Below are 12,689 nucleotides of genomic sequence, written 5' to 3'. Positions count from 1 at the left end.
AACAACATCAATTTCTTAAAATTTTCTATTTAATAATTTCCAATAGGAAAAGGTGACATTTGACAGCACAGCATTAATTCCCATGCTATCAGTGCTATTTTGAAGATTATGAAATTCACTGAAGAACTAATGCAAAAACTTCAAGATATAATTTACTGACTAAGATGCAACTATTTAACTTGTCTCTGGCAATATTATGAGCTAAAACACAATCTTATAATAGATCGCTTGAAATATCTTGCCTAAATCATAGCAATGAAAATCTAATTCCATAGTTTCATAAGTTTTCCTTGCTGGAAACTGAACTTAAGTGGCTTTTTTATTTTATTTACATTTAGATTTCATTATTTAAAAAATCCTCTTAAATGCTGTAACTGGTTTATTAATGACTCAACAATACCAGCATTTAGATATTGTTTAGTAGATATATCATTTTTATGATATGTTAATGCATAGTGTACTACATACTTAATTCACAGATAAAAAATAACTTTAATAGAAATTTAAAATATTCAAGTTTAAACATATTTATGGTAGAAAACTATACAGTTTGTTTTTCAGTAGTATGTATTTAATACTTTCTTTGATTCACTTTGTTTCCTATAACTTATAAGATTAACATATACAATCTTTTAAGTTTTATTAAAATTAAGAAAGTTACTTCTTTAGTATTATGGGACATTGGTAAGTATTAATTAGTGATTCAATACTATTTTAGTGAGAAAGAGGGAGCAGAGATGTTTTTTTTTAAAATATTGGGAGCCTGAATTCCATACCTCCATGGAAGCAATCTCTTTAACTTCTTTGTGTTTCATTTGCCTTAATGGTATGTCTGATATGATTCACCTGCTACACTTCAGCAACTTAAACTCATTCAATAAGTATACAGTTATACAGCAAATGAAAACAGGTAGTGAATTTATTGTGTTAGTGCATTTTAAGACATTTGGAAGATTAGTGAAATGTATTCCAATGCAGTTTTAATATAGTTTGCCTGCCTACCATCTTTGATGTTCTGGGTTCAATCTTCAGCAGTGAAAGAAAAAAAAGACCCTCTTTGTCACCTTTATGTATATCCTGTGCTATGGAAATGAAAACATTTGAATTTAGTTGTATGAAAGATTTAGGAGCCCCTTTTGGTTTGTTTTTTGATGGTACTTTCAACTCAGAGTCTCATGCTATTGTTGGGCTCTCTTGTTCACTGTTAACACTCAACCACTTGAGCCTCACCTCCAGTTCCATGATTCACCAGTTAATTGGAGGTAGAGTGTTACATACTTTTTTTTTTAATTAAGTTTTTTATTGTGAAAATACTGTACAGAGGGGTTACAGTTACATGAGCAAGGTAATGAGTATATTTCTTATCCAGCATTGTGGCCTCCTCCTTTGGTTTTCCCCTATAATCCTTTCCCTCCCACCTCCTCACTCCCACCCCCCTCCACTCCCACCCCCCTTCCTACTCCCACCCAGCCTAAATTTTACAGTTCGTTTTCCCACATAGCGACATAGTGTCCTGTACATCTCATTGTTGCAATGGGTCAATCTGGATCCCTATTTAAACAATTTGTTTACATACTTTTCTGCCCTCCCCTAGGCTACAAACCACAGTTCTAGATTTCAGCCATCTGAGTAGCTAAGAACACTGATGTGAGCCACCTTTTCTCAACTATGAACATGTTCCTCCTCCTCCTCCTCCTCCTCCTCCTCCTCCTCCTCCTCCTCCTCCTCCTCCTCCTCCTCCTCCTCCTCCTCCTCCTCCTCCTCCTCCTCCTCCTCCTCCTCCTCCTCCTCCTCCTCCTCCTCCTCCTCCTCCTCCTCCTCCTCCTCCTCCTCCTCCTCCTCCTCCTCCTCCTCCTCCTCCTCCTCCTCCTCCTCCTCCTCCTCCTCCTCCTCCTCCTCCTCCTTTCTTCTTCTTCTTCTTCTTTCCCGGTCGTTGGACCTGAACTCTGGGCCTGGGCGCTGTTCCTCAGCATTTCAGCTCCACTTCTGGCTTTTTATTTCTGCTTATATTATGGTGAGGAATCAAACCCAGGGCCTCGTGCATGCAAATCAAGCACTCACTCTACCACTGAGCCACCTTCCCATCCCTAGGAGCGTGTTCTTAAAGGGACTTTATACAAGAGTATTGTATGCATTGTGGGATCAGATGCCAAGAGAGTCTGTAATGCTGGGTCTATTAGCTAAAGGGAAACTAAGATGAGCAATAAAGCCTTTGGTCCAGTTGTTGATTCCATTTTGAAATACAACCTTAATCCCCAAATTCAGGATATTAAGAATCTACTTATTTACTGGCATTTTTATGAGTAATAATATCGCCTCTCCAGTCCCATACAGCAATCATTTATTTTAGGTTAGGCCTATTTCTGAAACAAGGCTACATATCACAGGTGGCTTTTGGAACCATTGCCATAGTTCCAGCTTATATTACAAGACATTAATTTGACCATGATGTCTTACCCATGGAAATTTCGGTATTATACCTTTGTTTCAGCTTCTGACATGGCGGCCGAACAAGGGCAGATCCTGGTGATAGCCACTGCGGCGGTCGGGGGATTCACTCTCCTGGTCATCCTCACTTTATTCTTCCTCATCACTGGGAGGTAATGGAAGCATATTAAATTAGCTCTAAAATTGTGAATATTCACTTCTTTTTTATGTTTTTTATTGTGAAAATACTGTACAGAGGGGTTGCAGTTAAACGCGCAAGGTAATGAGTTCATTTCTGATCAAACATTGTTGCCTCCTCCTTTGTTTTTCCCCTACCATCCCTTCCTTCCCACCTCCACGACTACACTCCTCCCCCCCCCAATTCCCCCTTTCTGACTAAATTATGAAGTTCATTTTTCAACATCTCATTGTTACAATGCGTCAACCTGTATCCCTATTTAAAATTTTGTTTTTTTCCCTTCCCCTCCCCAAATTATACCAACATCAAATACGGGTGAAAATACGGTGAATACAGTGAAAATACAGTGAAAATACGGGTTATACCGTGGGGAAGGAACATGCAAAGCAACAAAAAAAAATCACATGGTACCTTATAAATACGTTAGAAACATTAGCAAGAAAGAAAAAACACTTTTGTCCCTATCTTGGGGTTCATTTCCCTTAACTTCACCTTATCTGGTCATAGGTATATAGCTTTTGATCTTTTCTACTTGTCCCAGACATATACTAGTTATTGAAAATAAGGGAAACTATGGGACCTATGTTTCTTTGGGCCTGGCTTACTTCACTTACAACAAATCCTCAAAGAAACAACTGCCCAATAAATAAATGGGCTAAAGACTTAAAGAGAAACTTCTCTGAAGAGGAAAGAAGGATGGCCAACAGACACATGAAGAAATGCTCAACCTCTCTAGCCATAAAAGAAATGCAAATCAAAACAACATTGAGATTCCACCTCACCCCAGTTAGAATGGCTAGAATCAAGAACTCTAATAACAACAGATGCTGGAGGGGATGTGGCCAGAAGGGAACCTTACTGCATTGTTGGTGGGAATGTAAACTTGTTTAACCACTTTGGAAAGCAGTATGGAGGTTCCTCAAAAGACTCCACATAGAGCTCCACTATGACCCAGCAATCCCACTTTTGGGCATTTACCCAAATGATCACCAACAAGACCATACTAATGCTACCAGCACAACTATGTTTATTGCAGCATTATTTACCATAGCTAAGATATGGAACCAACCCAGATGCTCCTCAGTAGATGAATGGATCAAGAAAATGTGGAATTCTATGCCTCCATCAGAAAGAATGACATCGCCTATTTGTTAGGAAATGGAAAGACTTGGAAAAAATAATATTAAGTGATATTCACTTCTTATAATCACTGTGTATGCTCATAAATGGAAGAAGTAGTCTGAGATAGGGAGAACCCCTGGTAGATTCTTCCCTTACTGGGAAGTTTATGTGACCACATAACTAACATCATTAGATCTTCCTACTAAATCCCTAAGCAGGGCACCCAGAGAAGGTGAAGGTGTGTGAAAATTGTAAAATGGGTCTCTTCCCAGTAAGTTACTTATGATATCTCCCTTACTGTAATCCCATTACACCACAAAAGTGATTTTTTTTCTTGAAAAAAAAGGTAGAGAGAACAACTTATTTAAAACTCCTGATAAAGCCAAATGATATCTAGTAGATTACCTAAATTGGCTTTATAAATCTAATATTCCTCTACTTTAGGATAGTGTGGATGAAAATGTAAGATAAATGTAACACAGGAAAAGGCCTAGCCTCAATCCTGACTTGTGAAGGGCTTGCTGTGACAATGTATCAAAATCATATATTGGTTTTCAGTATATTGAAGTCAGTATACATAAGTCAGGTACTGACAATTCAGAACAAAAAGTGAAAATAATTTGTATGACTTTACTTTTAAAAATGGCTATCATTTTCTTACTTAACCCTTGAGAATGGGAAGGGCTTTTTTGTCAAAAATTACAAGAAACTTTGATAATTCCTTCAAAAAAATCCACCTATATTTTAATAGAGGTATAATAGAACACTTCAAAATGTTCTTTGTATTCTAAGACATATGCATCCTGAAAAATCAATATCATGATTTAAATTTAAATTGTAAATCAGTGTCATGATTTAAAATTGCAATGAGAATGGCAGCCCAACAATAGATACCGGGGCTAACTCAAGAGCTCAGCTGCACAAACTCTACCAGAAAACCTTGAGACCAGTGGAAGCATAGAAATAACAAATCACAACTTTCATGGGCAGTAGTTCTGTGTGAACTACAAGCAACCTTTCTTTTATTCATTTAAAAAACTTCGCTTAGTTACTAATATTTTATTAAGATTTATGTAAAATTGCAATCAATTATAGATCAGATTCTTCCAGTGAGAGAAAGCACATAGTCTTTGATTTTGTAGCTAGGTTATGCATAGGTGAAAAATTAAGAGGCTGCATGTAGCTCAGTAGTAGAGCACTGGCTTACCATGTTCAAGGCCCTGAGGTCAATCTCTAGCACAGAGAAGAAAAAAAGAAGAAAAGTTATTATCTATAATCCTGACAGCAGACTAAGGTATTGACCAATACATTAACAAGTACTTATGCCACACTTATATCATATGAGTTCTGACAAAATGGAAGTGTCATCTGTAAAGGAGCCTTCCTAGACTTCATTGTGAACCTTTCTTTTTTACTGAATTTACCAAGGAATATAGATATTATACAGTGGTTGTATTGATAGCCATTATTTCTGTATTCTTAACTGTAAGAAGAGTTCACAATTGCCACTATGATTACTTAAAAGCTTCGTGGAACTTTTATTTTTTCGGTCGGTCGAGGGTCCTGAACTCTGGGCCTGGGCGCTGTCCTTCAGCAATTCAGCACAAGGCTAGCGCTCTACCACTTGAGCCAAAGCACCACTTCCGGCTTTTTCTGCTTATGTGGTGCTGAGGAATTGAACCCCAGGCCTCATGTATGCAAGGCAGACACTCTACCACTGAGCCACCTTCCCAGCCCCATTGTGGAACTTTTTAATCAATAGAGAGTATATAAGGGATATTGATTGGCAGACAAACTAATGCTTGCTACCATATGGGAATATATTCAATTTGCCATAGAGCTAGAGGCCCAATTCGCCATGATAGATTGGCTTGTGTACCAGAAATGCATTTTGTTGAAACAATTAGAATGAGCAATTTGATGAATTATCAAATCGTATGGATACTTTTGAATTTGTGTTGAAAACACCAGGAGACCTCAGTTAGCTAGTAAATGAACAGGACAGGGTTCTACTAGATTCCACTTTCAAACAAATAAACCATCATACTTCTTTACATTGGAAATAGATGATACTTTCCTAAACCTCTGAGATTCTAATTTAGAATTTTGATTATTAATGTTTTTTAACCAATTCTACTTTAAGAAGCCATAGAGGAAAGAAAATGATGGTTATTGTTGATTATAAAATGTTTTATAAGATACCTATCTTGGGGAGCTTTCTACTTGATAGTATCTTATGTTTGTCGGCAGCTAACTTTCATGTAAATAAAAAACATTCTTTTTTTATATTTTATTTTATTTTATTTGAGAACATACTGTACAGAGGGGTTACAATTACATGGGCAGGATAATGCATACATTTCTTACCAAGCATTGCAGCCTCCTCCTTTGTTTACCCTTCACCTCCCTTCCCAGCCTCCCCCCTCCCCCCCACCCAATCATACACCCCTCCCCCCCCACACCGACATTGTAAAGCTGGTTTTGACATGACATTTTGTACTTCTCATTGTTGCAACAGGTCCACCTGAATCCTTAAACAACTTGTTTGTCCACATCTCCTCCACATATTATACTGACATCAAATATAGTGAAAGCGGGGGTTACACTGTGGGAGAGGGACATACAAAGCAACAAAGAAATAATCTTATAAATGCATTAGAAACACATGCATGAAAGAAACGAAAACATTAAAATACATATTTAAGGGTTCGTTTTCCTAACATCACATTATCTGACCTTTTCCGCTTGACTCATACCTATACTAGATATTGCAAATAAGGGAAACCATGGGACCTATGCTTCTTTGGGCCTTACTTCACTTACTATAATTTTTTCCAAGCCTTTCCATTTCCTAACAAATGGGGCAATGTCATTCTTTCTGATGGAGGCATAGAATTCCATTGTGTATATATACCACATTTTCTTGATCCATTCATCTACTGAGGGGCATCTGGGTTGGTTCCATCACGGCACCATTTATGTTAGGTTTTTAAAAAGAGGTAGCCGAGTTAGAACAGCACCAGCACGCACGTGGTATTCAGGTAAGGGGTAGACCTGCTGGGACCAGGCAAGGTTGGCACTCCACGTGGCTGGGAAAGAGAGAGAGCAAGAAAAGAACAGAGAGAGAGCTAGAATAGAACAGAGAGCAAGAAAAGAGCAGCAAGAGCAAGAGAAGAAGAGCAAGAGCAAGAGCAAGAGAGCATCTGGGCCTGGGTTAGGCCTTATGTAGGGTATGGGCGGGGAAAGGTGTGGCCACATCAAATTCAGATGTGACCTCAGCGGATGCAGATGTGACCTCTTCCAGGTGTCCCAGTTGCCTAGGTAATGCAGGTACTGGGTGGAGACTTTGCTGCCAGGAGAGAAATGCAAATCAAAACAACATTGAGATACCACCTCACTCCAGTTAGAACAGCAAAAATCAAGAACTCTAACAACAACAGATGCTGGAGGGGATGTGGACAGAAAGGAACCTTACTTCATTGTTGGTGGGAGTGTAAACTTGTTCAACCACTTTGGAAAGCAGTATGGAGGTTCCTCAAAAGACTTCACATAGAACTCCTCTATGACCCAGCAATCCCACTTTTGGGCATTTACCCTAATGTTTACAAAAAAGACCACACTAAAGCTACCAGCACAACTATGTTTATTGCAGCATTATAAAAAACATTCTATCAGGAGTATTTTCATGTTTTTTAAGCTATACTTAAAAGTCATCTTTTTATATAAACAAAAGAATTGTTGAATTGAAACCCCTCTGTGCAGCTACAGATGATAAAATATTTTAAAACTTTAAAGAAACACAAGCCCTTTGTCTATATAATATATATTTCAATTGGCTCTGCTTCATACACACACACACACACACACACACACACACACACACACACACACACACACACACATTTTGAGGTAATAGAATATGAACTCAATATTGAATTTGCTAGGTAAGATTTTGGCCACTTGAGCCATGACTCCAGCCCTACAATTATTGAAATAATCTTCTCTCTACCTTTTTCAAAGGTGTCAATGGTACATAAAGGCTAAAATGAAGTCAGAAGAAAAGAGACGAAACCACTTACAGAATGGAAATCGTAAGTACTGAAGTATTTCCCTTCTATTATACTATATCATGTTAACATGTGGATAATTCATTCCAAATGTATGTCTGATGAATTGAGAAGGAAAACCTACTCACATACACAAAAGAAAAAGAAAAAAGTAAGAAGAGAAGGAAAGGGGACAGGGAGGGAGGAAGAAAGGAATTCAGCATTAAGACTGTCTTCTAGCTTCCAGGTTTTTGGTGGAAATTGCACCTGCTTCTCATTAAATGACATTATCTTTGTACCAATTCTACTTGCTTGAAACCATAACAGACTGTATTTGCTAAAAATACATGCTGACTGATTATATCTAGTTATTTGCCACTCCTAATGATTCCTGTACATGAGATGCTCTTTTTCAGTAGAGCATCAGGTATAGAAACATTAATAAATCTTCTTTCCTGTAGAAACATATAACAAACTAATTTACAATTCATTAACACTAAAAAAGAATATCAGCTCTTTAACTCTCAGATTATGTATGAAAATCTTGTGCTGACTACAAGGTTATATTCATTGGAAGATCTCTTCCCAGTCAAGCTATAATTACCACTATACTTGGTTTGATAATTGCCCTCTTCTCCTCCCTAACGCCTACCTCTACCTCCACCTCTAAATTGCAAACTACTTTGTCAAGATAATTTTTCCACCCCAAGAGGCTGAGTTAACAAGAAAGGGATGTTCTCTAATTAAACAAAGTATTGAGATGGTATGTAAAGCAACTTACTTGATGATAGAAAGCTTATTTTACATAAAAGAAAACAAAAAGAATATGAGCCTTTCTCTCCTAGATCACCCTGCAGAGCAGGAAAAAGATTTAAATAAAGATATTATAAAGTAGTAGTATGGTTCAGAACAAGGTCTAAAATTCCTATGGTTTACTTGTTGTTTTCTAACTACTAGCATTTGAACTCAGAACCTTGTGCTTGCCTGGCAGGCCCTCTTACTGCTGAAATTCATCTAAACCTTTCTCGCACTAGACTTGTTTTGAGGTAGGGTCTCATTTCCTGCCCAGAAGTGCACCTGAAATCCTGAAATCCAACTATTTTAGGCTTTCCATAAATAAAGGTATGTGCCTTTCCACAATAAAGCTTTGTGCCACTATATATAGCTCTCCTTTGAGAAGGATTATCATGAACTTTTATGTCTTTTCTGAGCCTTTTTTCCTCCCCCAAGTAGCTAGGATTATCGGTGTTACTAAATGATGCTAGCAGCTTCCTATGATTTCTTAGCGTAGCTGTCAAGTAGCTTAACAGTCGAGTTGTTACCTGACATGTGTTTGATCCTCAAGAATGTCAAACAGGAAGAGTGTAAGGACCATGTATCTGTCGATCTACTCTCAGTAAGGTTCTGACTCAAAGGTCCAGGGCATGACTAAGACACGTGCATTTTTAGAAGTTATCCCAGGCTATTCTTTCATACAATGAGTATGTGTCTCCCACTATCAGAGCTCATCCCTAGCACAGGATGATGTGAAAATGTTTTAACCAGATTGCAGAAACCTGGGTCCAGACACCTGGACAGGTGACTTATCCTGAGCAACCTTATGATTCACTGCAGGGCATTTAGTACTGAGGCTTAGAGGAAAATGATGCTCCTGAGATATTTATTATCTGCTTTCTAAATAGCAGTTTCACATAAACTAAGCCAGATGGGCTCAGCAAGAAGCAAGGAAAATAACCTGAGGCTGCCAAAGAGTAGAAAAGAAAGAAACTGATGTTTTAAGAAAGCTGAGACAAGTTAAATTAGTAAGCCAATGTTCAAAATTGATACTAAGTTCAGGTGTTTTTTTCTATACTACACATTTTTTCAAGAAAGAAAGTAACATTAACAAGTCACTTTATTCTGTAGAAATATGCAATCATCATAAATAACTGAAATAACATCACTGCTAAAACTATGTCTGAGTGAATAAATGAACAAGTCATTTGTGCCCAAAGTAACATAATCTGCTTACTGTATATGTGATTAGTACAACTAATAAGCTAATAGAAGATACCAAATTGTAAAATGAAACTTGCTTTTTCCTCTTTTATTTCATCTGAGCTCTAAGCCTCTGAGATGGTGACACCCACATTCAAAGGGACTTCCCTTAGTCCTACTTGAAATTTCCCTCACAAATACACCCAAAAGACTGCTTTACTAATCTCTTATATGCTTCTAAATAGTCAAGTTAACAATCAAATTCATCATAACACATTAACAATGAGTATCCTGGAGCCCATGGCTCATACCTGCAATCCTAACTTCTCGAAAGGCTGAGATCTGAGGATTGTGGTTCAAAGCCATCCTGGACAGCAAAGTCCCTGGTCTTCAAATAATCACAGAAAAAGCTGGAAGTGGAGCTGTGGCTCAAATAGCAAAGATCTAACCTTGAGTGAAAGGAGTTCAGGGACATTGCCCAGGCTCAGAGTTCAAACTCTAGGATTGGAAAAGACAGAAAGAAAGACAGAAAGAAAGACAGAAAGACAGAAAGAAAGAAAGAAAGAAAGACAGAAAGAAAGAAAGAAAGAAAGAAAGAAAGAAAGAAAGAAAGAAAGAAAGAAAGAAAGAAAGAAAGAGAGGGAGAGAGAGAAAGAAAGAAAGAAAGAAAGAAAGAAAGAAAGAAAGAAAGAAAGAAAGAAAGAAAGAAAGAAAGAAAAAAGAAAGAAAGAAAGAGAAAGAAAGAGAGAAAGAGAGAAAGAAAGAGAAAGAAAGAAAGAAAGAAAGAAAGAAAGAAAGAAAGAAAGAAAGAAAGAAAGAAAGAAAGAAAGAAAGAAAGAAAGAAAGAAAGAAAGAAGGGAGAAAGGGAGGGAGGGAGGGAGGGAGGGAGGGAGGGAGGAAAGAAGGGAAGGAAAGGAAGGAAGGAAGAAGGAAGGAAGGAAAGAAAGAACTCAAGTTTCTAATCAGAGCTTTAGGAGAAAAGGGGACAAATAGAAGGAGAGGAGAATTTAAGCAATTAACAACAACGACTAGTTTAGTAAGTCATTTTTGAAATAGTCACTAGAAATACAACTACTACAATACTCTTAATAAACTCAACCTTTTATTTTTGTTGCAGTGCGCTTTCCAGGAATTAAAACTTATATTGATCCAGATACTTATGAAGACCCATCCCTAGCGGTCCATGAATTTGCAAAAGAGATTGATCCTTCAAGAATTCGAATTGAGAGAGTCATTGGAGCAGGTAATCATCCAACCTACATTTGTGAACGTAGGATTCCTCAGTGGCTTTACAACTTGTTCATCAACATTGTATTTTTAATCAGAACAGCTTTTGTCACTGAAAAATTTTAAGGCATTACATTATCTTAGATTGTAATGCTATTTTACATGTACAACTACCCTACATTTGATGTGCAAACAATGAGTAAATTCACAAGTTATTTTTAACATCCTGTAGTCATTTATCATAAAGGAGATAAATTACAGTGAAATTAAAATGCTTCAGAAATGTCTTTAGAAATTGCAGTTTCAGGGGTTTGTCCCAAGGCTAGTATAGATTTACACAAACCCCAACATCTATAGGCTTGTACAATATAATTAGTATTCAGAGTGATGTCTTTGAGGCTCAGCATGGCTAAGTGTTCTAAGAATCATTCTTGGTAAAATTTGGGCCAATATAGTTTTATATCATTTTAAGTCAAATTAATCATTCTTCCTACATGGAACATCCCAGTACTCAGAGCACCGTTATTCTACTATTCTGGAAAATTTACCATTTATTGTAAACCATACCACCAAAATGTGTACTCTAAATTAGTTAGAAAAGAGATGATATTTTTATAAAAGGAACTGGGAGCTGGGGACTGGTGCCTCACACCTACGATCCGAGCTTCAAAGGAGGCTGAGATCTGAGGATCACAATTCAAAGACAGTCAGGGTAGGAAAAGTCCTTGAGACTTTTTTTCTGTGAAATTCTTTTTTTTTAATTGTGAAAATACCATATAGAGGTGTAACAATTACATGGGCAAGATAATGAGTACATTTCTTATCAAGCATTGTTGCCTCTTCCTTTGTTTCCCCTTCCCATTCCTTCCTATCTCCCCCCCCAGCACCCCTCCACCCCCCCCCGCCTCTACCTCCCCCCAAAGTTGTAAAGTTCATTTTTCTACATAACAACTTGTTCATCTCATTGTTGCGATGGGTCCACCTGTATCCCTACTTAAACGATTTGTTTTTTCCTTTCCCCTCCACAAATTATACCAACATCAAATACAGTGAAAGCAGGGGTTATACCATGGGGGAGGGACATACAAAGCAACAAAGAAATCATCTTATAAATATGTTAGAAACAATGAAAGAAAAAACAGTCCTTGAGACTCTTATCTCCAATTAATCACCAAAAAAATCTGGACATGGATATGTGGCATGTGGCAGAGTGCTAGACTTGACCAAAAGAACTCATGGTCAGTGCACAGACCCTGAAATAAAGCCCAGGCTGGGAAGTGAAGCTGGAGAAGAAAGGCTGACTCCTCTTTCACACCCTTGACCTCAGATGAGTACTACATACTGGCCACATTCAAATTTGAGAAAATCTCCTCAAAACCACATTTAGCTCCTATTTTTTCATCCCTTTTCATGTCTGCCTCTAAGTCACCAACACATCTACTTTCAACTCAGAAGGGAAAAAAAGATCTCAATTTCTTTGTTCATTTTTTGTGAAGTAATATCCTGGAAATTACAAACACATTTATTCAGTTTTCAATGATCAAATATGATCCAATGGGCAGACTAAAATTCAAGAGAGTTTTGAAAGATAAACACTGGACTGAAAGCTTCTTATGCAGCCACAAGAGATAGAGAAAGATGCTATCCTAAAACAGTAAGGAAAAACTTGATTTCAAAGGGAAGACAAGTCT

General features: G+C 37.5%; 1 protein-coding gene across 2 annotated transcripts in view; it reads left to right on the top strand.

Moving 5' to 3' along the window:
* Positions 1-12,689, top strand: part of Epha6 (EPH receptor A6) — a 772,033-nt gene that overhangs the window by 526,822 nt on the left and 232,522 nt on the right. For both annotated transcript variants that reach the window (XM_070030423.1, XM_070030424.1), the window contains exons 8-10: positions 2,492-2,600; positions 7,769-7,839; positions 10,889-11,014. In XM_070030423.1, the coding sequence (XP_069886524.1) occupies positions 2,492-2,600; positions 7,769-7,839; positions 10,889-11,014 (306 nt within the window). The remainder of the gene's footprint in view (positions 1-2,491; positions 2,601-7,768; positions 7,840-10,888; positions 11,015-12,689) is intronic.

Source organism: Dipodomys merriami, unplaced genomic scaffold (assembly GCF_024711535.1).
Source record: "Dipodomys merriami isolate MVZ:Mamm:240054 unplaced genomic scaffold, mDipMer1.0.p SCAF_2, whole genome shotgun sequence".
Taxonomy (NCBI): Eukaryota; Metazoa; Chordata; class Mammalia; order Rodentia; family Heteromyidae; genus Dipodomys; species Dipodomys merriami.
The sequence above is the reverse complement of the archived record's forward strand: the minus strand, read 5'-3'. Positions and strand labels throughout refer to the sequence as shown.